The 27,021-nt window shown below is 36.4% G+C and overlaps 2 protein-coding genes across 2 annotated transcripts in view; both read right to left on the minus strand.

Annotated features, from left to right (window-relative positions):
- Window positions 1–442: 442 nt before the first annotated feature.
- LOC121980591 (transcription factor BIM2-like) lies at window positions 443–9,452 on the minus strand. The gene is made up of 7 exons (XM_042532695.1): window positions 9,208–9,452; window positions 8,902–9,019; window positions 4,684–4,753; window positions 4,500–4,592; window positions 1,230–1,615; window positions 1,006–1,129; window positions 443–771 (listed from the first exon to the last, which is right to left on the minus strand). Exons 1-7 carry the CDS (start codon window positions 9,275–9,277, stop codon window positions 661–663), a joined length of 972 nt encoding a protein of 323 aa, XP_042388629.1. The 5' UTR covers window positions 9,278–9,452; the 3' UTR covers window positions 443–660.
- Window positions 9,453–16,461: 7,009 nt separating this feature from the next.
- The window catches only part of LOC121979633, a 32,424-nt gene continuing 21,864 nt past the window's right edge, over window positions 16,462–27,021 (minus strand). Inside the window, exons 5-7 of the mRNA XM_042531626.1 lie at window positions 25,461–25,661; window positions 25,246–25,394; window positions 16,462–16,592 (exon numbers count right to left, since the gene is read on the minus strand). Of these exons, the coding sequence (XP_042387560.1) occupies window positions 16,462–16,592; window positions 25,246–25,394; window positions 25,461–25,661 (481 nt within the window). The remainder of the gene's footprint in view (window positions 16,593–25,245; window positions 25,395–25,460; window positions 25,662–27,021) is intronic.

Here is a 27,021-nt window from a genome sequence, read left to right on the forward strand (position 1 = left end):
AACTCAATCAATTCATCTATGCCAACTAAGTTTTTAAGTTTTACATCAATTATACATGGTAGCGAATTTATCTATCTTTTTGGATCTCACATCTATAGCTCACTTGATCTATCCAATCTAATAAATCTTAGTCTGAGAGGAAATTTTTAGAAGAATCTTTGTCGTGACTGTTTTTCAAATTTAACATGGTATTGTAATTTTAATGGTTGTTGTTTGTTTAGCTTTTGGATTTAATCTTGGTCTGAGACCAAAATTTCAGTCTTTGATGACCGAATAAATGGGCTTCATAGGATTTTAGAAGAATCGATTCGCAGAGAAAATGAGTGCTTGCAGCAGAGAAAATGATATGGCACTTTCAGAAGAATCAATTCCCAGAAGCATCAATTAGATGGCTCAGATTAGGCTTTTGGAAGAATCAATCATTTTCACAGGACCAGGCCGGTTAACTTCAGGACTAGTCAGCATAAACTCAATATCTTTCTTGATCAATACAATTCAAACAGTCAGCTATTCATTCGTACATGGATTGAATTAAATGAGCTTTTTTGGATCACAGAATAAGATGCAGAATATAAAGAATACACAATATGATTATACTCCGCCAGTTCACTTGGCAGGCAGATTCATCAAGAAGGAAGGATTAAGATCACAAGCAGAAAGTCATTGGCTGGTATCCACCTTTTGCCTCTTTGATTGTCCAGCCTCCTCAAAGTTGCTCCCTGCTCCGGGTTCCCCAATTACTTGATTCATAATTGAAGGGTCAGACAGATCCTAAGGAGCAAGCAACGAAATATTATGTCTGTATCTGTATAATTTAGACAAGACCCAGCCATTGTGCGTTTTGAGTTTAAGCAAAAATGCATCTGAAAATAACACTAGGTAACACGAGAGTAGTGTAGTGGAATTGATTAAAGTTCCCAATTGATGATCATGTTGTCTAAGTTTGATTTCTAAGTAAAACGATAAAGGGAAAAGAAAAAATATTAAAAACTAAGTAGTTCACACCTTTGCATTGGGCAAATTGGGCCTTTTAATTGCACGCCTACCAAGATTAATCTGCACGGACATGCTTGCTTGTGACAGATCTAGTCCAGAATTAGCGATGGCTTGTGATAGTGCAGTCAATAAACTGCATTCAAGTAATTATAAACAGGGTATGTTGCTTTAAGACAGATTAATAATTATCCAATAACTGAGTGAAAAAAACTAGAGGTCGAATGAAGACTCACCCTTGGGAATAGATGCTAGAAAAGCTAATTGTGCCCTCATCTATGGTCAATTCTTGTTCATTCTCACTGCTCACAGTGCAGTTGGCCATGCAGGATGAACTTTGCCACTCAGATTGAGAATGAGATACTAAGTTTTCAGAGTCTGTAACTAATCTCTCTTGAGGCATAAAATCAGATCCCCTACCCACAGAAGCATAATAGTTGGACTGTATTGGAACAAGATTCACATCAGCTTCTGCTACATTCTGGACGTTTGAGAGAGACATTTGTGCCCCCAGATTGGTATTATCAACAAATTTTCCAGCAAACAAGAGTGGAGACTGAGGACCATTTTTAGCAAGGCTAGCAGGCTCCGTTATACTCTCTCTGGGCCCTTGATTGTTGCCCTGTGTATGCAAGGAAAATCATAAGTCAAAATATACCCATATTCAATTAGTACAATGACTTGTACAAACATCAAGATCATAATTCCAGTGCAGACTGTAGACAATAGCATCCTTCCATTCAATACTACACCATAAGTGTATACAGTTTTCTAATTTAGAAGAAAATCAGTACAACAAAGCAAATTATAAGATAAAGAAGACCAGAACTTATTTTGCAGATGACAATCTGCTAGTAGTTTACAAAAGGCACTCTTCAGATTTTAGGCATGTCATTCAAACAAAACCTAGTTTCATTTCACTCAAATATGTAAATACTAAAATGAGCAATATGATCATTCAAAAGTTGGCGCCCAGATAAACAAAAACCATCTAGTATCAGTTCCAATTTAGTGTTCTCATACAGTATGCTTAGAGACATTCCATACATAAAATTTAATTGTGCATTGGACAAATTATACAACTAGTATTTTCTATTGTTGACCAGTTTGACTAGTATCTCCTTGCAGGGGCGGACCTAGAAATTTTGTTTAGGAGGGCACAATTTGTTGGACCACGTTGGCCGGCTAGAAGGGGGGTTGAATAGCCCTACAAAAGTAAAAACAAACTACCCTTCATGGACTTTTAATTGAACACTTATATAAAATAAACAAACAGAAGATAACAAAAAGAAGAGGCACCGGATTTGACTTCGTTATAACCGGGGAGGTTGTTAATTCAAGGAATGTGTCGCACTAATATCTCCTTCAGGCGGAGAAGCCTCTTATAGCAATGACGCACAGAAAAATAGAAGATAAACTCTAAAGAAAGCGAACAAGCGTTGGAAATGCTAATTGCTTGAATTGATTAAACGCTTCTGGACCAAGGCTGTATTTATAGCCTTGGTCGAGGTGCCTGGAAGGGGTTTAGGCGCCTGGGAGGGGATAAAATTTTATCCCCTTCGCAACAGATTGTGTTTGACCGTGATTCGGTCAAAACTTGATTCCGAGCGCCTGGAATGGCTCCGGCCGCCCGGAATGGTTCTCGGCGCCCGGACCACTAAAGTCAACAATGTTGACTTTTGATCCGGGCCCTCTGCTCTCGTGCTGCTCGCCTCGGTCCAGGTCTTCCGTTCCAGCTCCGCTCGCTTGGGCGATTTCAGCCAACCGAAATAAGGCTCACTCGAACCCAATTTCGACCTTTTCGAGCAACATTCCGCTTCAGCTTTTCGTCCCTCGGAAACGCCGCGTGCCTCCTCGTCCGCCCGCGTACTCTTCCGCAGCACCTCGTCCCTCGGACGCACCGATCCCGTCGACTCTTTCCTGTGCCGTCCTTCTCGCTAGCTGCGTCTTTTGCTCGACTCCCTATGCTCCTAAGCTCCTACACACTTAGACACAAGGTTAAAACACCACAGGACCTAACTTAACTTGTTGATCACATCAAAACAACCTTGGGGTTCCAACACAATTCATATAAAATCACAAAAGTAAAATTTCTATCAACTAAAAGACTTAAAACATTATCATTAATTCAAATGTGACTTATAATTGACTTTTATGATCTTTCAAATTTTTTCTATAATAATTCATGATACAATCATTTGATAAGTTACTAAATATAATTTTTTTTTCAATATATGCCATCAATATGTCATTTAACCATTGATCACTCATTATGTTCCGAAGTCGATTCTTCACAATCTTCATAGCTTAAAATAGTCAAAATAGATGAAAACTCAAAGCATCAAACTAACAATTAACACATAAAGAACAATAGATAAATATGATACATGTTTCTAAAATGCCAAAATCGAAAGGTCAAAAGAGGAGGGAAGTAAGGAAAAATATGATACCTTCATAAATCACAAGGTAAAGGAGAAGAAGAATTTTTTGTTGAGAAGAGGAAGGATTGGAAAGAGGGTTTTGTGGCTTTTTGTTTTTTTTAAAGTTTATTTTATTAATTAAAATTTTAAAAGTATATTAGCAATTTTTTTTTAAAATGAGGGGAGGTCCATGACCCCCCTTGCCCCTTTGTGGGTCCGCCCATGTCTCCTTGACCTCCACCTTTTCCCCATTTTTCCTCCTTTTTTGATAACTATAAAGAACGAACGAAAATGATCAGCATAAAAGTAAATTAATCAATTTGATAGTTAAACATTACAAATCACATATATGATTTCATTGAGATCGGATATTTACATTTGCCAGGATAGCACTCAGAAAAAGGAAATTAATTTGATAACTTCTATTTCAGATCAGGCTTACCACTATAGTTCCTCCTCAATCTGGTCCAGAGAAATTATTTAAAGGCTCAACAAAACCATCTAGCCACAGACACATCAAGCATAACATTAAATATCCCATGCAATTTGAGTCTGGTTGAGACAAACATTCAAATGGGTAAAATTTGAATTTATTATCTTTTCTTCACTTTCCACCATAACTAACAGAAAGTTGATCTTTTCTAGTCAAACACCATTCAAGTTTCTACAAGACAAATGGATTTTATTCCAGTTCCTTTTTGGCTTTCATGTTCAAGATCATGTAGATAAAGAGATTTATCTTTAGTGAGTGCCTAAAAATTCACAAACCAAACATATAGAATCAATTGTTTTTTATTAATTGCATCTGGTTGATTCTAAAAATTAAAGCTATGAGATAGTTCATCCAACCTAGCCATATAGCCCAGTGTCATCCATAAGCTGCAGGATATAAATATTGGGCTATGTCGTTCCGGTGGAAAGGTCATATCTACACTTAAAAGAGTTATCATTCACACAGGGAGAACAACTGACAATGCAAATAAATTTAAAAGTTTGGTTTGACATTATGTCCACCATCCCATTGGACAAAGATTAAATGCAATTCTTTATCAAACCATATTTACAAAGAAACCGACAGAAGATTACCCAGGGAATCAATTTCTCAGTCTCCTGATTCCAGCTAGGGAAGGTTTCATATTTTTGTGCTTTTTCTTGTAAAAACTTGATATATTCGATAACCTGCAGGGCAAAATGACTACAAAATTAACTCAAAATAACTTATTCGTAAAAGAATATAAATGATTGAAAAGCATCAGAATCATGCAGCTACCTCCAAAAGAAAAGAAGCTTTATCCCTCTTCTGATCACTATGTGGTATGAGGTCTCTAAGTATCTGGAATCTGCATGGTGGAGTAGGATCAGATTTTTAGATCATAATATACAGATAGAACTATTACCAAAAATATAGCAAGAACTATTTGTTTTCTCAACTCCTATTTCCACGAAGCAAAGAAGTTCATTTTAGCCTTTTCAATAAATACATCATAAAGCAATTAAAGCCTTCAGAAATGCCAAATACCAATTGAAACCCCAGTATACGACAAGGATGTAAAATTAATTTATCCATAGTTAAGCATTTATTTATTCTAAATCCACCTTTTTGCATGATTCATGGGTTGCTTGGTATACGATGAGTTATCACAAATATGACTATCTCAATTTGGCCCATACCATTCTATAACCATGCACTGGTAAGTAGAAAAAGTATCTTTTCGACAGGTCATGGCAATCAGCAAGTTTCATGGGCACAAACAATTTACATGATTAGGGAAGCATATTAATACAAGTTAGTTTATACAAAGATGCAGTGACACATTATTAAGTGAGAAATGGTTAACCTTTTTTTCATTCAAGTCAAATTTATACAAATTTAAAGGTTGTGCTCGACGAATAACTTCGACCTTTCTTGTCACATAACATTTTTTCATTAATTTGAATAGCTAAGCAAAAGTCACCATTTATGTTCTAATTGCCACAACATATATTAACGGTTGTATTAATAATTTAATAATTCAAATGCCAAAATAAATATAATTTTCAAAATGCTAAGGTTCTAAATCATTTTTGGAAATTTCAACTATGCAATTAGTTGCACAATCTACAAATTGAATGGAAGAATTAATGTCCCATTTAAAGTGCTAAATTTCAAATTGATTTTGGAAAATTTTCATAGGAACTATGGAATTAATCATGTGATTGAACATAATTGGTCCCATCATTTAAGGCAAATATCATACTTCAGCAATCAGAATACATTAGTGAGACAAACCAAAAATTAGAAATCTAAAGTGGCACCTAAGTCACATTGATTGTCATAAAGCACCAATGAATCTGTATAACTACTTGAATAACTATGCAATGATTTTACTTTATATTAACCCATTTCATCTCTCTTCTTACATTGTTTTCCTTTTGGTAAACTCTTTCTCTCCATATGTTCTTTTCTCTATCTTCAGGTCATAAGGAATTTTTTCGATAGATTCTAAAACATTTTTCCTAAGAAATCTCCAGATAGACAGATCAGCGACTTGCTAGCATCAGACATGGATCAACATAAATCCAGTGGGACTTTTGGTGTAATCACAGTATTTTATAGTTATAGGCAGTTTCCTTCTCGTTTTGTGACAGAAAAAACTTCATATACCACACTTCTATTTTATTTTAGCGGACCTTAATAGTGTTCCTTTGTGAAATTTTATCGTAATAGAGTCACATATTCCACAAAGATAAGTGATTTCACTAAAATAATTAGTTTATGAGATTTGTCTCTTCCATAGTTGTCAAAATTCAGATTGACCAGTCAAAACATCTAATTCTATGTGGCATCAGACTAGTAGGGTTAATGACCATATTCACAATTTGTATAATTCATAACTAGATTTTATCCATATTCACAATTAATTTGACCAAATTTCAATGGATTTTATCAATTTTCAATTATTAACAAAATTCTAGCTAATTTGTCATTTTTCAATAAATTGGATATTGTTGACAACGATCCAACCTAGGGGTTCTGCATCACTATCAACCAATTTTGCTAACTATAATTTTTTTTTAGATAGTATCAACATGTGGCCAAAGCTTATTTTTGAAGATTTAGTCAATCTTTGAACTCTTTATATTCATTATCCAATTTTTATAAGTAAAATCTTTGGAATTTTACAGAATGATAGGTGCACTAATATTGCAAATTTTTAGTCTCTCAAATCAAATGTTTGATTAGCGGATGTTTTCAAATAACAAGAACATGAATAGAAAGGCCCAAAAAATAATGAATTTTTGTACTACATTCAATTGAAGTTCAAGCTCTAAACAATTCCTCAACTGGTATTTCTTATGTAAAATATTGTTATTGAAAAGAATGTCATTGCAAGGGAATCTGAATAAAAGAAAAAATAATGGCTGAAAAGTTTATTGTTTGTAATATCTGTATTTACAATTAGATACACGTAGATCTTCTTTCAATTGATTTTTTATTTCCAATCCAAATAAAAATATTGAAAAATAATTCAAAGTTGTAAATTGTCTTGTGAATTTCATTCGTCTCATTCTTTTTAATATTTATGAAACAATAAATACCTTCAAATTAATATATAATATCACTAACTAATTCTCTTTTATCTTCTATGTTGAAAATTAAATTTTTAGTTTAAACTAAATTTGGCTATCTAAGTTTACATTTATCCCTTTTCTCATTACCTATTTATATTTTAACTATTTTATGTAATAATTTTCTAAAAGTAATTTGCTTAAGGTAAATCTTATACAATTTGATTTTTTTTTTTCAATGTATTTTATTTTTTTTAAGATATTTCATGCTTGAATGTATCTTAAATTTTCAATGTGTATGTTTTACTTTTTTTTTCATCTTTTTTTTTTTGTTAAGGCATTGCTTAATATTTCATTACCTTTTATTGAAAGGTTGATGGGTGCCACTAGTTAATAGATTTCTTGAATATGAAGCACCTACAAGAAATATGGAATTTTCTTAGCTACTTTCTTAAAATGGCTGGATGCAGAATCTTACTCATGGTCTAGGTAAACATGTTTTTAAGAATTTTTCATTACCTTTTTTTTTTAGTTTTTGTTATATGAAGGGGAGCCTTGGCACAATGGCAAAGTTGTTGCTTTGTGACCAAAAGGTCATGGGTTCGAATCCTGGAAACAGCCTCTTGCAAAAAGAAGGGTAAGGCTGCGTACAATGGATCCTTCCCCGGGACCCCGCATAGCGGGAGCTTCGTGCACCGGGCTGCCCTTTAATTTTTGAGATTTACAATTTCCAAGTAAATATTACATGCTTGAGTGGTGATTCCAAAATCTTTCATCTGAAGAAGATATTAATTATTTTATGCGGTTATCGAATAGTTGATTATATGCTTCATGCATTTCTCAAGGGATATAGCTCAAATTTTCAACAATGAACAGTAGTTAATGTGGAGTTGATTGCTTACAAATTAGCTCTTTACCCTTCACAAGCACAGTTTACCGACAAAAAAAATCGGTTTCCTCAGCCTAAAGGAGATTAGACATGATGCCAAAAGGTTGGTTGAAGTGTCTTCTGAGATTAAAATAGGAAATTGTCCTATATTAAATAATGAGTTGAGAATGTTGACTTCCATAATCAATAATATATTTTTTTTTCACTTAACAATCGACAGGCCTCGACAACAACAACCGTCACTAAGTCCCAGATCATGGCAATGTCATATTATGACCTAGCATCAATTCCATGAAAAATGTTCCAAATGAGTTCTAAAATCAGGAGACCCAACAATACATCTAACTATAACAACAACAAAAATGAGATAATCTGGATGAACAGGCAAATAAATTGGATTTGCAACACTGCAAAAGATTGTAGCACCTTCACAATAAGACCAACGTGGGCTAGATGGTATAAGGAAAATATACAAATAGAAAATAGCCAAAACAAAATAAACTGAAAGTGAATTTCAAGTTCTTGAAAGCTGAAAAAATAAACACTATATTAAACTTAACAGATGTCAAAAGTTCATGAAGCCATGAAGAATCAAATTTCTAGTTTTGTTCTCATGAAAGGGGGCAAGGTAAAGTAGGTGATGAAAATATATTTATCATTTTGTTCATGTTATCTTTGCACGGAGAAATGCCAATTGCATATGAATATCCACTTTAATTTGCCCACAAACCCCCCTTATATTTTGTGTTAGGTGCTCCATTTCCATTCTTCCTGTTAAATGTCTTTCTCCCTGTACGTTTACCAAATTGAATGATAAGAGGGTTATTTCTAAGAAAAAGTGATGTAAAAATCAAGGAACAAATTGAAGTTCTTGAAATCAAGAAATCACACTTTAGTTAACTTCTACCAACATCTTTTCTACTCCATAAAAGTGAAGAGGTTTTTTGAAGAACATTTTCCATAGATTTAAAAGGAAATTTTTTTTTGAGAATAATAAACATTTAGCCAAAAGATACTAGAGTATGAATGCAATCCAAACTAGTTACCAACCTATCATTGATTTTGCATCTACGACGCTGTTCGGTTGCCGAATGCTTTGATCTTGGAGTAGTTGGCGTGCCTGAATTCTGCTCACCACTCTTTCCGTCCAGCTTACCCGTCAGTTCAACTGTAGATAACAGATACACACAGAAGAGATAAAAAGAAGAATGAACTTTCAGCGAACAAAGCCAATTGAAGTTCTTACTCAGAAAAAAGGGCTCAGAATAGTATCTCAGCAGATGAAAGACGTCTTTCAAGTTAAAGTTTCTCTGTTTATTCTAAAAAAATAAATGGACCAAAGAATCTCAAGCACACCTCTTTGTGACGATCCATGAGCCCTCCTCAACTCGTCCTCGTCGCCGCTCGATCTTGACAGAGACTCCATAAGCAGAATGCTATCCTGTGAAGGAAGGAAGGAAGGAAGGAAGGCTCACTAGCTCTGAAGGAACCCGCAAATTTAGAAGAGAGGATGAGATCGACGGGAACCCTAATCCCAAGGTGACTTTTTGCCGGTCTTCTCCGATACGGAAAGCGATCGACGAGGCGGTATGAAACTTTCATAAAAGCCATTGCAAGATATAGTAACTCCCAAATACACCACGTTTCCTTCTCATCACTCATCAGAAGGAAATTTGTTTTTCACTCCCAAATGTTTACTTTTTAAAAAAACACTTAAAAGTTTTAAAATTATTTTAGTCCAACAGTAATAATATATATTTCCCTAGTAGCATGACAAACAAATCCTAAATTGTAGCTATTGTGCACTAAAATAATATATATTTAAATATTTTCAAGTTTTTTTAATAGTTTTTAAATTAAATGTGATTTAAAAAAACATGATAAAATTTAAGGAATGAAAGACAAAACAACGATTATGTAAAAAAAAATCAGTATCACCTTAATATTGAATTACACAATTTTCCTAAATATCTTAGAGTACGTTCATATTTTATAACGATTTTGATCAAAATTATTATAAAAAAAGTGATCAAACTATTCAAATAACTATATAAATTTTTTAACTAAAACTAGTGTATAAGATTTTTCTTTAAATTTTAAATCTGAATAAATAGATATATTTCAGAAAATCATTAGAAAGCTTACTCATAGTTTCAAAGTAACTAAAAACTTGGGAGAAGACTTGACCATGATTCGAAATCGTTAGTTCGGCGGTTTAGAATTATTTATCTAATATTTCTTGGAACGTCGATCCTTAACATTAATCGTTGAAGACGATTATAATTCACATTTTGAAATCGTCAGCAGTTTAAAATTATGAATATTTTTTATAAGATATTTAAAAATTATAAATTAAAAAAATAAATGATGAGAGCTGACCGTGGACTCGGTTATGAATATATATATATATATAAAATAAAGAAAAAAATACTTGATGCTCACAAGATGAGTGAGCACCTATGGTATCAGTTGTGTGTGTATCTAGCTACATATGTACATTTGTAGTGTTGCCAACTCAATTTCTTTAAATTATTAAATTCTTTTTATGCTTTCTCCTCTTCCACCCTTTATTCAAAACCTCACCCTTGCCTTTTAATCTTTCAATTTTCCTAAATCTAAATTTCTCTTGCTCTCGCTCCTTCTTTCGACACCATCTTCCGTCGATTTCGCTCCTGTCAGCAAGTAAAGCAAAGGTGTTGCAAGCTACACAATCACATGCATGTTTTCGAGCTGGCTGGAAGATCCCCAAACTGGCACTACAAGCAAAGCAAAGGTGCTGCAAGCTAAACAATCACATGCTTGTTCTTGAGCTGGCTGGAAGATCCCCAAACCGTCACTACAAACATAGTCGATGTTGCTTTGTTTAGTACCCCTCTCCATTCTTGATCGTAAGTCTTTTCACTCCACTGTCTATTTTTTAGCTTTGTACAATATTTTTTATTAAGAATTATCCTACAATGTACAAGCCCTAGCTACTTTCTTATCCTTTTTTGCATATATAATTTATAGAGAACTTGCCAAACATCATTTCCCACATTTCATAATCAATGATAAGTTATTTCATTTTAAGTTGTAATTCCCTCTGATCCTAATATATATTATTAGAATTTATGCTACAACGTACAAGTCCATGTCTATTACAACATGTACCAGCTACTTGGGCATTTAGTTGCTACAATGTGTAGCTGCCACTTAGACATTTAGCTGCTACACCACTTGGACATTTAGCTACTACAACGTGTAGTAGCTACTTGGGCACTTAGCTGCTATATGTTGTAGCAGCTAACTGTCCAAGTCGTTTCATTTTAAGTTGTAATTCCCTCTAATCTTAATAATATTTTTATACGTGATTCTAAATGATCTATTTAATTAATATAGGGAAAAATATATGTTATATTTATTAAATGTCAATCAGGTATTTATGACACCTAGATAGAAGTATCTATACAAGTTAATCATTTTAAGGGCGCTATACATCAGTCCTTCGAGAGTAAACAGGATGCAATAAGAGTTTTTAAAGCTTACAATGTACAATCTTATAATGTTAATAATCTTTTTTTAATAATATTTTTTTTGTTATATAATTTACAAGAAACTTATCGATGCTAATAATCATTGTAACTATCCAATATTATAGTTGGCATGGTTGATACATTTTAATGTATTATAATTCAAATTGTATTTCACTTTCATGTTGTAGTAGCTACCCAACAGTAGCTTCTACAATGTGAAAGTGAAATTGTGCAATTATTGTTTTGCCATCATAGTTCCAGCCAAAGTTATAACGTCTAAATCGGGTGTGCGACACATATTTCGAAAGATTCTCATTCGAAGTAGATCGGTGGTTGACAGTGTCTTTGTCTATCAACCTCACCGTAATGACTCTTTTTCTCCTTTGAAGCTTCACCTCCATCGTAAGTATTTCGTTAGAGTTTAGTATTTTGATTTTTCTCCTCTTGTTTAATGTTTTAATTTTTTAGGGTTTTGATTCTTCTCCTAGCTACTATAATAGTGTTGACTGATTATAGGTCTTCACTTTGAAGATATACTTTTAGGGAATAGGTGTAACAATCCAAATTTCCTCATTTTGAGTCCCAAAAATACTTTTAAAAATATTTAAAAATGCCTTATAAATATTCTAGAGATTTTAAAAAAAATTTAGAGTATTTTTATGTAATTTTTGGAGGTCGTATGATATTTTTACTAAACGAAGGAAGTTTCGACAAAAAATGTCCAAGCCGAGATTCGAACCCGGGACCTCCGACTGAACCCAACTTTAAGCGAATCCGGCTAGCCAACTGTTCCACAAACATTTTGTGAAAAAATATGGAACGAAATATATATAAGCAGTAGTTAGATAATAAAAACCCTAGTTATAAGAAAAGAGAACTTAGGTTTTCTTTTTGTTTTTTTTCCCGAATCCTTTCCCTCTCCCCTTCTCTCGAGTTCGACGGCGCTTCTCTTCTTGGGCGGAAACGCGGCAGAGAGCTAGGGCATTTCCGGCGGCCGGCGAGCACCCTTTTCTGAGAGGTCCTCACACCATCGAGCTCCTCTCGTCAAGAAGAGACGCGGACACAAAGGAATCGCCGAGGTTTCAAGCTCCACCCGAAACCCTAGAACCTGCTTCTCTTTGGTTGTAAGTCCAAGAACATCTCAGTAAGTTGCTTACTCACCTGCAGTAAGAGTGGTTTTCGAACCTCGAATTCATTCTTTGATTTCGGTAGAGTTGGTGGCTTTAGAATTTCCTGCCGTGAATTGAGGTTTCAGGCTTGGTTTTCTTCTTTGCATGTATGCTGTAACATGTTTTAAGATTTTGTTTGCTGCCGTGAGTTAAGGTTTCAGATCTAGTTTTTCTTCTTTATCTAGTATGCTGTAAAGAATGTTATTTGAAGTTCACTGCCGAGGACCTCAAAGGAATGAAATAAATTGTATGAACTAGGCATGTAGATTAGATTCTTCAGCCTTATAATTTGCGTTTCACATTCAGATTTAGTTTTTCCTCCTTGTTACCTTAATGGGCATGATTGGCTTATGTTTATCCCTGCTTATGGTTTGAGCAGATTTAGTTACCTTACTACTTGTTTAGATTCATACTTCATGGAGATGGAGTTCCTAAATCCAAAATTGTATAGATTTTAGAAGATATGACATCTATAGTAGCAGGGTACATTTAATTTGGTGCCTAGTAGATTTAATGTACTTGCTGTAAAGAGATTGGTACAATTTTGAAGAAGTCAGATTTTGCTTTTCTTGGTTTTAATTTAGTTGTGATCCTGTGGGCAGATCTAAAAGGTTATAACATGAATTCAAAGTGGTTCTGGTTCTAAGTGTCGGTTTTGGATTTTGATTACTTTCTTTTGTACAGATTAGATGCCTTGGAAGAATTTTGTGAAGTCTAAATTGTATTAGAGTTTACTGTATGTTTAGTTGCCTTGGAAGAATTTTGTGAAGTCTAAATTGTATTAGAGTTTACTGTACGTTTAGTTGCCTTGGAAGAATTTTGTGAAGTCTAAATTGTATTAAAGTTTGCTGTACAGTTTAGTTGCTTTGGAGATTTCTGTGAAGTTTAAATTGTATCAGAGTCTGCTGTACATATTTGTTTTGTGCTTATTAGACCACTTCTTTTAGGACTTATGAGCATGATTAATTCAATCCTGTGAAGTTTGGTTTGGTTTAGAGCTGCTGTGCAGTTTCGGTTGGTATTATGAAAGGGTTACGGGCAATTCCCTTTAGAGTTTCAAGTGCAGGTTTTATTAAACTTATAGTGCAGAATTTTGATTAAGTTTGTAGACAGATTTTATTAAGTATTAGTGTGCAGAATTTTATTAAGCATTAGTGTGCAGATTTTATTAAGTATTAGTGCATATTTCTGTTGAGTATTAATATGCAGAATTTTATTAGCATAGTATGCAGATTTTTATTTATGCATTTCAAAATTAGAATTTGTTTAAACATTTCAGTTTTTAAAGAAGAATTCTTTTATTAGAGGTATTAACAAGTATAAGAAAGATAAAGAAAAGAAAGAAAAAGGCCAAGGCCTTAAGTAGATCCCAAAGTCAAGACTTTAGGGATTTTGACACACAAGGTGCTCGTTAAAATGCCAAGGCATTTAAAGAAGAAGTAATTAAGATATTTTACTTTGAAGAGGCTAGTACCCGACTTCCGAGGTTGTCGTTAAACAAATCCAGGTGTCCAATTCCAAGGTCTTGGCCCTGGTAGACCGAGGTATGCTCTTTTAGGATTGGTGGCTCACTACCCCAACCTATTAGGGAACGTGTATAAGATGGTACTACGCTTGGGCCCAAGAGAAGTTGATTACTATTTTGAAGTATTATAAGTATAAGCTTTTGAACAAGTAAAATAAGTTTCACATAAGTATAAAAGTATTAAAGTATAAGTTTTCAAATCAAAGAAATAAGCTTCACTTATGTTTAGAGTTAGCAAGTTTAGCTTCTTTTAATTCAAAGCATGTAGTATTAGTTTTATTTGTTTCCTGATTAGTTTATTGAGCATGATTAGTTTTACCTTTCAGCATGCAGCTTTATTCTTGTGTATCATGAGTATGCAGATTATTTTCAGAGTTTTGCTATTAGTTGAGCATGAGTAGCTTTTCTTTTTAGCATTTCAGTTTTAGCATTCTTCATATTATATGTTTTTTCGAGTTTTGTGAGTTAGATAGTGCTTACTAAGCATTGGCTTATAGTTTGCATTGCTCCTACTGCAGATAAAGGAAAAGCTAAAGTATAAGGAAAAAGGCGACAAGATGGTGGGGATGGTGTGTGATGTTGAACTATGGAAGCCTCGGGACTTAGCTAAGAAGTTGTTTAGAGTCCTTCTTTCATGTTGTTAGAGAAGTTGAGATTGTTAAAGAGTTGTTTCTTTTTTCTTATGTTGCTAATTGAGTCTATTCCGCATTGTTAGTTTGGTTGTTTCCACTGTTGGAGCTTTATTCATTTGCTATTGCTAGAATAGTTTTTTTTTTAAAGTTGTTGTGTCTTATTACTGCGTGGTTGTGAAGTATATATACCAGCCGCATGTGGCTGATGGTTTATTTTGCATGTATTGATGATTATTGTCACCGGTACAGGGGAGACTCTACCGAAATTTTTCGGTAGAGACTCCTCGTGGTTTCGATCATACCGGTTAAGTAGAGTTAGTAATTAAGTAACGGTCACCCTTAGAGAGTAGTAGTAGTAAGAAGGGTGATCGTTACAATAGGGGCTTAAAAAAAGGTTGTAATGTTGTAACAGATACTCGATAGTAGGTGTTACAACGTAGTTAAACCCTAATGACTGCTATAGCGTGGTTAAACCCTGCTTGTTGCCACGTTGTAGCAGCTATTTAACTGTAACTGCTACAACATGATCAATAGCCATGTTGTAGCAGCTACTAATCACGTTGTAGCAGCTAGCCAGCTGCTAGATATTGTAATGTATCATATTATGATTGAAAACTAACATTGTAATTATTATATTATGGTTGAAAACTAACAATATTGTAATGACGCCAAATGATTATCGCTAAGATCTGATGCATTTGTTTTACAGAATTAAATAGCAAGCTAGAGAACTTCTACTTCCAGTGCATATCATAAGAAAATGCATTGGAAAAGTAATTACCCTTACTTTAAGGCTTTTTTATCATCACTAGACATAAACGACTGGCGGATGGACTTGATAAATGGAAGTTCATTTGCTTGGGTTATAGTCATTCTTGAAATTATAAATATCCGAAGTCTTATACAAAATTTGTTTGACAATTGGGACATTAAAGGCAAATATTTCTGTTAGGACCAAAAGAGATTTAGATATCTTCACAATGATATGATATTGTCCACTTTAGGCCTAAACCCTCATGATTTTATTTTTGGACTCTACCAAAAAGGCCTCAAACCAATAGAGATATCTTTCCCTTATAAACTCATGATTTTTCCCATATATTTTCAATGTGAAACTTTGTTTGCAACCTTGCAACCCAACAATCCCCCCCTCAAACGAAGGACCACAGACTTCCCACGTCCGATCCTCAACCCACTAGGTCTTCCTGCCTCTTGATCCACCCGACCTATTAGGACTTCTTGCCTAGCTGCAACTAGGACTTCTTGCCTGATGTCTAGTCCTCTTGATCTGGACATGGGAGCCCTCACTTCCTTTGTTCGAGGTCAATATTATACTCAAGGTTGTCAAACTCGCGATTCCAGTGTCGACTCGGTTAGGGACTCATAAACTCGTATCGTAAACTCCTAAGAGTTTATAGATAATCCAAAACAGAATTATAAAATGCCAAATAATATATATTTATCATTAAGAACAATCATTATTTCACATTTATAATAAAAAAATATAAACACATATATCATCAACATTTTTTCACATATAAAAAAAAACTAAACATGAGAATTTAACATGCAAAGATACGAAGTTTCAAAATTAATCAAGTTAAAAAATGACAAATTTAAAATTCCACATAAAAAATAGTCCAATAGTCAATACACCAAATAAACTATAATTGTCTAAATTTGATAAAAGGAAACAAAGGTTCAAATTTACTACTAAGATAAAATAATACTACTAAATTCGATGACTAAAACTTGAAGAAAAAACAATACTACTAAGATAAAACATCCATGACGACATCCAAATCATCAACTCCATCTTCATCCTCAACATCAAAATCATCAGTACCATCAAGCTCATTATCACATCCTATAGCATCTTTATCACCTATGTTACTCTCGACGCCTACATTGTTGGTGCAATTTCCAGTAGGTCAAGGTTGACCTAGTTGACCAAGCGTAAACCTTGGTCATGGTTTCGATGTTTGACAATACAGAAAGACATGTAGACATGGACAATGCAGGTGCAGTTGTCCATGCGGAGAGATACTGATCAGAGTCTGATCAGGTTGAATGAAGAAGAGTCAAGTAGGTCAAAGTTGACCGGATAATTGACTGGGAAGTCCTAACTGGGATGTTAGGCAGTTCGGAAAGTCCTGGTGAGTGAAGCCAGGCAGTTGGGAAATCCTGGTGAGTGAAGCCAGGTAAAAATCCTAGTGAGTGAAGCTAGGTGAAAGTGAAAGTCCTGGTGAGTGAAGCCAGACAATGAGAAAGTCCTGGTGAGTGAAGCCAGACAGTTGGAAAGTCCTGGTGAGTGAAACCAGGCAAGAGAAATCCAGATGGGTCAAGGTTGACCAGACATCTGGTGAAAAGTCTAAGCAGGGAGCTTGGCACGGGAAAAGTCCAAGTATGGAGACTTGGCACGGAGATGGCACGAAAAGTCGGAGAGGGCTCGGTAGCTCATTCTCCAGACTAGGTCAAGAGAGGGCTCGGTAGCTCGTTCTCAGGACCATTTAGGGTTTAGGGCTAGAGCTCTAAACCTGGATTGGTCTGGTGACCTATCCAGCGATACGAGTGATCGGTCTGATGACCGATCAGTAACCACACAGTGAGCTTCTGTGTGTTATCTGATCGGTCTGGAGACCGATCAGAAGGTCGATCAGAGGGAGGCAACAGGCCCCCGGGAAGGAACAGCTGATCGGTCTGGGGACCGATCAGGGTGGAGCCTGATCGGTCCAGGCCTAGCCGTTGTGACTCAACGGCTAGGCTATTTCGGGCTTCTGTGTTCTGGCCTTTTTGCCTTGCAGGTTCGCAGGTTGACTCAAGATATCAGAGGTTATAAAAGGATCGAGAGGCACTACAGAACCAATTCTTCTTGTTCTTCTTCTTCCTACTCCTGACTGTGATCGAGCTTTGCTGAGCTCTTAGCTTACTGAGCTTCGTGTGAGCTCCTTCTTGAAGCTTCAGGTGAGCTTTCCTCGACTGATCAGCTGCTGCTGTGAGTTTCCTGAAGTTGCTGCTTCGGGTTCCAGTCGATAAGAACAGTAGGCAAGCTTTGTTTTGTACATTCATATTGTCTTCTGTTTTGTGCTGTATTTTTGTACACCTTTCTTGCTGTTGCAAGAAGTTTCTGTGGCGAGGTTTCTCCACCCAGAAGGAGTGTTCTTATTAGCCGGTTTTCCGGGGACTCATCCACCGACGGATTGATAGGCTTCGTCCACCTTACGGACACGCCGAGGAGTAGGAGTTTCATCTTCGAACCTCGTTACATCGACGAGTTTGAGGTTTGCTATTCTCCGTTGTCATTTCTATTGTTTATTTCCGCTGCGCTAACCTTGATTTGTAGAAAGAAACGAAGATTTGGGGTCGGCTATTCACACCCCCCCTCTCTAGCCGCGACCGTCGATCTTAACAAGTGGTATCAGAGCGAGGTCGCTCTTCGTTGGATCAACACCCGGGGGAGCACGAGCTAGAGAATGTATCTATTTGGAGAAGACGTCACGATTCCACCCTTCTACGATCGCGACGACTTCGCGTTTTGGAAGGTAAGAATGAAATACTTTCTTATGACTAACCTTGAAAATTGGAGTTGTGTTCAATTAGGTTTCAAGCCTCCGATGGACAAGAAAGGAGAAACCTTAGAGAAGAAGGAGTGGACCAAGGAACAAGTCCACCAATCCCTAGTCAACGATGAGGTATTGAAATTTTTTGAATTTTCTTTACCTAATGATGTTTTGTGTAGGATAGGTGGATATAACGATGCCAAGGAGTTGTGGAATAACTTGGCAAAGTTCCATGAGGAGAACTCCACTTCAAGTCATGAAGAGGAGTCAAGTGAGCCAAGTAGCTCACATCATGGAGGCATGGATTTAGAGGTTGAGGGCTACTCAACATCTAAGGAAGAAGAGGAGGAGAGTTCCTCTTCAAGATCGGAGCAAGAAGAAGAAGCTTCTATCTCCGGAAGGGATGAAGAAGAGAGCTCACATCCATCCTCAACCCTAGGTAACTCAAGCCATTTAATTTCAAATAAATTACACATAATGTGCTTTGAGTGTAGGGAATTTGGATATTACAAGAGTAAATGTCCAAAGAGAGTTAGAAAGACTCCACCGGCGCCAAAGGTCAAAGAAGCCGGAGTCCCAACACGCAAGGGCAAGGAGCACGTGGTGTGCTTCCAATGCAAGCGAAGGGGACACTATAGGAGTCAATGTCCGAGGGGGAGGCAACCTCACAAGGACAAGAGACCGAGCACGTCAATAGGGGGAGCGAAGGCAAACCCTAAGGTAACATTTAAGTCTCACTCTTGCAATAAGACACATGCTAGTAGTTTTGTTACAATTGTTAATAATGATAAGCATGTTAACTTTAGGAACCAATATACGTGCTTAGGTGCTAAACATGTTAGCTTAGGTAAGGACAACACTAGAAATGTCAATCCTAGGATTAACTCATCTAAGGTTAGGGAGAACCTAGGTAGGAATCCCAAAACAACTAAACATATGCCTAGGAATACCTCAAAGAAAAATGACAAATCAAGTCTTGAGGTATTAGAAAAGGAAAATCAAGTCTTGAAGTCAAGACTTGACAATTTAGAAAAGACCCTTAAGAATTTAGAGAAGTCAACTCAAGGGTCTAAGGGTCAAAAATCAAAGCCCAAGAACATGAGAGGTTTGGGTCATAAATCTAAGACTCAAGTGGTCAAGCCCACTTATCATAATGTTCCATTCGATTATGGAACAAGACCTAGGGCTAGAAAGACCATCACCAAGGTCACAAGGGGAGTCACCCCTAGAGTTGATCTTGATGAGTGCCAAATGACCAAGGCTTCAAAGCCTAGGAGGGTCATTAGGAGGGTTGCTAGGGAAGTCATCCCTAGTGAATATTTAGTGAACCCAATGAGCTCAAATAGGTATTGGGTTCCTAGGAGCGTGATTCCATCACACTAGATTGTTTAGGGTGTGCCAACCTTACTTGAATAGGTAGTTAACCTAATCATGGCAAAAGGTGGCACTTTAGGAATGTTCAAGGTGTAATCAAGCCTTGAAAATGAGATTAAAAATTATTCCTAAGGTGATTAGGATGTGCCAATCACATTTGAGGAGTTTTCTAAAGTCAATCTAATTGGCACATAGTGATCTAAAAATCTTTAGTATATGATTTTAGATCTATTACACTTAGGAATATAGAATTTATGGCAAAATGATCAAAATTATCAAAAATGGCAACTAAAGCTAGAATTAGGTATTTTCTATACCTTTATATGTTATTTGCCATATATTGTTTGCCATATGCCATGTCATGACATCATATTTAATTTATTATCATTTGAAATGTCATGATAATGCTTAGGTTAGTTAAATGTCATGCTCTATTTAAGTTTTATACCTTATGCCATGACATCATGACATTGGCACATGTTTTTACTTATGATATCATTATATGCCATGTCATCATCATCTTTTGCATTTATAATCAATTAATTTGATTTAAGGACAAAACACAATTTGATATGGAGATCAAATTGTTGTTTAGAAAATGCATGAGAACTTAGCCTAAGATGACCTAAACCCATATCTCACATCAAGATTGACTTGGATGTGTTTGATACACCTTAGATGTGTGTGAGATATTAGGATCATGAGTTAGGATCAAGGTTCATAGTTCTTGTACCTAGATGAGCCTAATTCGAAATTGAGGATCATAGGGAAAGCTTGTGTACAAGTCATGTACATTTAGCCCTAAGATTGTGGTCCTAAATTAAATGGTTTAAAATCATTTCAAAGTTGATTTGAAAAAACCTTGATGAAGCTTTTCTAGTGATAGCATTCATCATTGAGTAAGTTGATACAAAGATTGATTAACTTTGAGTTATTTCAAAATCTTTTGAACTTTGTATCAAGATTTGAAAATGGAAGTTATTTTCATAGAAAACTATTTTTTCTTGATAGTATATGTTATGAGGAATGTATCCTCAAAATTTCACAATTTTTTGAATTTTCTGTGATTTTCTAGAGGTTTCTGAATTTCGGGAAGGAAAAATTCAGAAATCTGTCCATCAGTGTCTGGATCGGTCATTGGACCGATCCAGGGCTTTCCTGATCGGTCACTGGACCGATCCAGAGGAAGCCTGATCGGTCTGGTGACCGATCAGGGCGTGCCAGTTTCGACTGTACTGTCTGAAATTTCTTAAATTTCAGCAATGAAGTTGGTGTTTTGGATTTCTAAAGGTTTGGAACTCTCCAAGACATTGTTGGTGCAATGGTCAAGGGGGAGTTGACCTTCAGGGGGAGTTTTACCTATTAGTCAAGAGGAGTTGACTTTCAGGGGGAGTTTTTACTCGTTGAAATTTTTGAGGATGAGTGATACGGAATTATCACTAAGTTGATTGTTGAATTTGGTATCAAGGGGGAAATTAAGGGTTTCAATGAAAGGTATGAGACTTTCATTAGGAAGAAACTCTTGACCTTGATTTACTCCTTTTGATGTGTATCAAAAAGGGGAGAGAATGTCTAGAGAATGTTCAAGGAAGAACATTGAAGTTAGTGGGAGAGTTTGTTGATCACAACGAGTGAAGTTGTGAACAACGATAACTTACTCTTCAGGGGGAGAGTTTGTTGATGTGTGCCAATAGGGGGAGAATGAAGGGTTTAAGTTAGGCCTCCATTATCTAAGAAGGAGGTTGTCTTCTTAGAAGGAGAATGTAAGGTTATAACTTATGTTTCATTACCTAGTGGCATGAAGAAAGTTGAGGCTATTGGATTAGCCTAACTTAAAGGTATTGTCAAACATCAAAAAGGGGGAGATTGTTGGTGCAATTTCCAGTAGGTCAAGGTTGACCTAGTTGACCAAGCGTAAACCTTGGTCATGGTTTCGATGTTTGACAATACAGAAAGACATGTAGACATGGACAATGCAGGTGCAGTTGTCCATGCGGAGAGATACTGATCAGGGTCTGATCAGGTTGAATGAAGAAGAGTCAAGTAGGTCAAGGTTGACCGGATACTTGACTGGGAAGTCCTAACTGGGATGTTAGGCAGTTCGGAAAGTCCTGGTGAGTGAAGCCAGACAGTCGGGAAATCCTGGTGAGTGAAGCCAGGTAAAAATCCTAGTGAGTGAAGCTAGGTGAAAGTGAAAGTCCTGGTGAGTGAAGCCAAGTAGTTGGAGAAAGTCCTGGTGAGTGAAGCCAGGCAGTTGTGAAAGTCCTGGTGAGTGAAGCTAGGCAGTGGGAAAGTCCTGGTGAGTGAAGCCAAGCAGTTAGTGAAAGTCCTGGTGAGTGAAGCCAGGCAGTGTGAAAGTCCTGGTGAGTGAAGCCAGGCAATGAGAAAATCCTGGTGAGTGAAGCCAGACAGTTGGAAAGTCCTGGTGAGTGAAACCAGGCAAGAGAAATCCAGATGGGTCAAGGTTGACCAGACATCTGGTGAAAAGTCTAAGCAGGGAGCTTGGCACGGGAAAAGTCCAAGTATGGAGACTTGGCACGGAGATGGCACGAAAAGTCGGAGAGGGCTCGGTAGCTCGTTCTCCGGACTGTGGTCAGAGAGGGCTCGGTAGCTCGTTCTCTGGACCGGACGAAGTCGGAGAGGGCTCGGTAGCTCGTTCTCAGGACCATTTAGGGTTTAGGGCTGGAGCTCTAAACCTGGATCGGTCTGGTGACCTATCCAGCGATACGAGTGATCGGTCTGATGACCGATCAGTAACCACACAGTGAGCTTCTGTGTGTTATCTGATCGGTCTGGAGACCGATCAGAAGGTCGATCAGAGGGAGGCAACAGGCCCCCGGGAAGGAACAGCTGATCGGTCTGGGGACCGATCAGGCTAGGGCCTGATCGGTCCCCATGAACGATTAGATAGGCTCTCGACCGATCAGGGTGGAGCCTGATCGGTCCAGGCCTAGCCGTTGTGACTCAAAGGCTAGGCTATTTCGGGCTTCTGTGTTCTGGCTTTTTTGCCTTGTAGGTTCGCAGGTTGACTCAGGATATCAGAGGTTATAAAAGGATCGAGAGGCACTACAGAACCAATTCTTCTTGTTCTTCTTCTTCCTACTCCTGACTGTGATCGAGCTTTGCTGAGCTCTTAGCTTACTGAGCTTCGTGTGAGCTCCTTCTTGAAGCTTCGGGTGAGCTTTCCTCGACTGATCAGCTGCTGCTGTGAGTTTCCTGAAGTTGCTGCTTCGGGTTCCAGTCGACAAGAACAGTAGGCAAGCTTTGTTTTGTACATTCATATTGTCTTCTGTTTTGTGCTATATTTTTGTACACCTTTCTTGCTGTTGCATGAAGTTTCTGTGGCGAGGTTTCTCCACCCAGAAGGAGTGTTCTTATTAGCTGGTTTTCCGGGGACTCATCCACCGACGGATTGATAGGCTTCGTCCACCTTACGGACACGCCGAGGAGTAGGAGTTTCATCTCCGAACCTCGTTACATCGACGAGTTTGAGGTTTGCTATTCTCCGTTGTCATTTCTATTGTTTATTTCCGCTGCGCTAACCTTGATTTGTAGAAAGAAACGAAGATTTGGGGTCGGCTATTCACACCCCCCCTCTCTAGCCGCGACCGTCGATCCTAACATACATGAGCACCGGTGATCTGTGTGCCCTCTAAATTATCTACATCATCAACAAGATTAATTATCTCTAAAGGATCACTATTTATGTCAGCATCATCATCTTCGTCCACCAAATTCAATCCTACAGAGCTAGGTGCTTCAGTTATCCAATCATCAGATGGGAACTCTTTAAAAGTAGTTAGAGTTTGACTATCTTCCTTGGACTTCTTCCCTTGTATCTTAAGTTATAGTAAACAAATACTAAGTCATTCATTTTCTTCTGATGCAAGTGATTCCTCTTTTTTGTATGAACCTAAATAAATTATCAAACAACAAAAAATTATAACTATATCATTTCATTAGAAATATTTTCTATATTATATACCATATATTAGAAACATGATATACCATAATTGAGTTTTAAACTTTTGGTAATTTATAATAATTACCATCTCAAAAGCACTCCAATTACGTTCACATCTAGACGAGCTGCAAGTCATACTCAATATACGCATAGCCCATTTTTACAATTCAGGACAATTATCACCAAAAGAATCCCACTACTATGTAGGAGATTTTTTTACCTACGGTTAACTTTGCTGCATCATGACCAAATAGCCCTTTTTGCTTTCTTGAAGGATTCCAATTGTTCATGAATCACACTTCTCACATCTTGATCATTTATCATTCGCTCCATGCAATCATAAAGTCCATTTTTTACCCTCGAATTCGCTTCAAAATCTAGGCTATATTGATACACAGGGTTCAAAAAATAACCTACAGCATGTAATGGGTGATGAAATTGATTTTCCCACCTTTCATCAATAATCTTCCATACTGATTCATAATTGAAAAAAATCACATATAATATCAAATTAATATATGAAATTTAATATCAAAGTAGTAATTATTAAACAAATACATGTGCTTACTGCTTATAGCTTTTTCTCACCGCCAAAGTTGACTTTTATTTTCTCTTTTGCAGCTTCCATTGCCTTATAAATAAAACCCATAGCAGACTCTTCAGAGTCTACCAATCGAAGTGCTTTAATGAGAGGACTTGCTGCCTTTAGACATGTAACTACATTATGCCAAAACCTCCCATCTAAAATGGTCTTTTGAACAAACTTTCCCTCCTGTATCTTTGAAAATCGACTACTCTTCCAAAAATCAGATGTGAACAACTATTGCAAACCACTTTTAACTTCATTAATACAACTCAATGAAAAATATGCAGTTGCAAATCTTGTAACAGCAGGCTAGATTATATCCCTTCCCTTTGTACATTTTCTTAATTGAAAAATGAGAAGAGCCCTCGAATAAATGAAAGTTGAAATTCTTCTTTCCTTTGAAATTGTGACTTCGTGGATTTTCAATTTTTTCTCAAAGTCTTCAAGCATCAAATCAATTCAATGAGCTGCACATGGTGTCCAAAAAATGTATTTTCTCTTATACATCAACATCTCTCCAACAACTTTATAATTTTGCTGCATTATCGTTGATTACTTGCATAACATTTTGTTTACCAACTTTATCCATAATTTCATTTAACATTTCAAAAACCTTATTTGTTGTCTTTGAGATATCAGATGTGTCAGTGGATTGCAAAAAGATCGTTCCCTTCTCACTATTCACTAAGAAATTACATATAGATAACCTTTTCTTGTCGGTCCATCCATCATACATAATAGAACATCCTCTTTTTTCCACACAAATCGATGCTCTTTAAGCAAAGTCATTGTTCTATCTAATTCTTTTCTCAAGAATGTCTCCCTCAACTCATGATAAGATGGAGGTTTAAACCCACAACCATATTTCCCAACTATCTCAAACATCTTTGTAAATTCAGGATTTTTAGCACAATTAAAGGGAATGGCAGATGTGTAAAAGAACCTGACAATTTGTTGGCAAGCTTCTTCTCTTATGTCCTTCTTCATGAATTGATTAATTGTGACTTAAGAACTACCTTTTTTTAACTTTGATAAATTCTTCTATTATTGCTTTTCCCTTTCTCTTTTTTACTTGCTTGTGGCTCTTCACCACTGTCTGATGAATCCTCATTAGAACAAATAATCCTTTTCTTTGTTTCAGATGCTTGAGCAATTTTGCATACAAGGGACAACATCTTCTTCTTCACATTATCAGGAACACTAATACATGCCTCCGCATCCCTTCAAGTGCAAGCTAAATGATGCTTGAAATGAAAAATGCCACCATTTACAATCTTATCACAATACTTGCATTTCACCTTTCTTGAATTACCAACAACATCATATCCATGCTCCCAACCCGGGCCAGTTCTACTACCTGAAGCATTCTTTCTCGAATTTTTTGATCCTTTAGATGATCCTTTAGTTGACATTTTTGATGCAAAATTGATAAAAATAATTGCAGTTGTAGCACAACTTGTAAGCAAATGGAAATAATTCATCCAGTAACTACAAATCACAGATTATCACAGTATCACACTTCACAAGCATACAAATATAGGAAATCAAAGCAATCCATAAACAAGTATATTATACATCAACCAAATTACCAAAAACCAATAGGTCATACACGTTCAATGCCAACAAGATAAAATAGGATAGAACAACAAAAGAACAAGCATAGCGCACAACACACAACAATGCAGAACAAATTTCGAATAGACAAAATAATCATATTTCGAACAGTAAGAGAAGCATAAAATGGGCACAACAATGAGACTAAGCACAATACAAAAAACAACGGAAGAGCATAATTGAATCCAAATGAGTGTGAAAAATAGGACACACGGTGGAGCAAAACAAAGAAGCAAGCAAAAAAAAAGAGATTGAACTGCAAAACACTTACCTTGTGCAACCGTGCTCATGATTTTTGAACCTGATTGCTCGACGGTGACGGTGTGACAGGTGCTTGATGTGCTTGGCAGTGATTTTGGGTGTAGAATCGAAGTGTTGTAGATGGTGGCCTGGTGCTCCCACAAGTTTCGAAGGTGGGTGCAAAATCAATGAATTTTGGCTGGCTTAAGCTTAGAAGATCATTGCTCCTAGTGCAAAATCAACTAACTAAGTATCAACTTTCGAAGATTGCTGCTCTTAGACCTCAGTGCAAAATCAAAGAAGTCTCGACTCTCAAGTCTCAAAGTCAAAGATTGCTACTCTCAGTGCAAAATCGACGAACGAATTTGTGTAATCAAAGATTAAGATCATTGCTCTCAATGGATTTTTTGTCTACGTTTGTTTTAGCATTTTAGGGTTTCTTTTATTACTTAATTTGGGCCCTAAATGACGTAATTACATTTTTGTTGCAAACTCGAGTTATGGACGATTTAAAACACAATTTTATTGGTTTTAACGGCCAGACTCATGTTTTAACCAATTTTGCAAGGGGGGTTTGATTTTAGACCGATTCAACATGGGATTGGAATAATAGTTCATAAACTCGTAAAATTGACGAGTTGACTCATGATTTTGACAATCCTGATTCTACTCACATAGCTCAATTAGACCATAGCCTTTGTGCACAGTCGGCGGTTAGACTTTCTGACAGTCTAAGCTTTGATACCAATTGTTAGGACTAAAAGGGATTTAGATATCTCTATAATGTCATGATATTATCCACTTTGGGCCTAAGCCCTCATGGTTTTATTTTTCGGCTCTACCCAAAATGTCTCATACCAATAGAAATATTTTTTTCTTTATAAACCCATGATCTTTCCCATATATTTTTAATATAGGACTTTATTTGCAACCTTACAACCCAACAATTTCATTTTTCAAAATAAGGAAAATTGCTTCACAAGGAAATTTCATT

Source organism: Zingiber officinale, chromosome 5A (assembly GCF_018446385.1).
Source record: "Zingiber officinale cultivar Zhangliang chromosome 5A, Zo_v1.1, whole genome shotgun sequence".
Lineage (NCBI taxonomy): Eukaryota > Viridiplantae > Streptophyta > Magnoliopsida > Zingiberales > Zingiberaceae > Zingiber > Zingiber officinale.

What these genes read in the sequence shown, in the direction of transcription:
- LOC121980591 (XM_042532695.1), bottom strand. Translation starts at nt 9,277, where the DNA reads ATGGAGTCTCTGTCAAGATCGAGCGGCGACGAGGACGAGTTGAGGAGG. An exon ending in TCATGGATCGTCACAAAGAG is followed by an intron (nt 9,020 to 9,207) that starts GTGTGCTTGAGA and finishes TGTTATCTACAG; the next exon opens with TTGAACTGACGGGTAAGCTG. An exon ending in CCAATTTGCCCAATGCAAAG is followed by an intron (nt 772 to 1,005) that starts GTGTGAACTACT and finishes CTTGCTCCTTAG; the next exon opens with GATCTGTCTGACCCTTCAAT.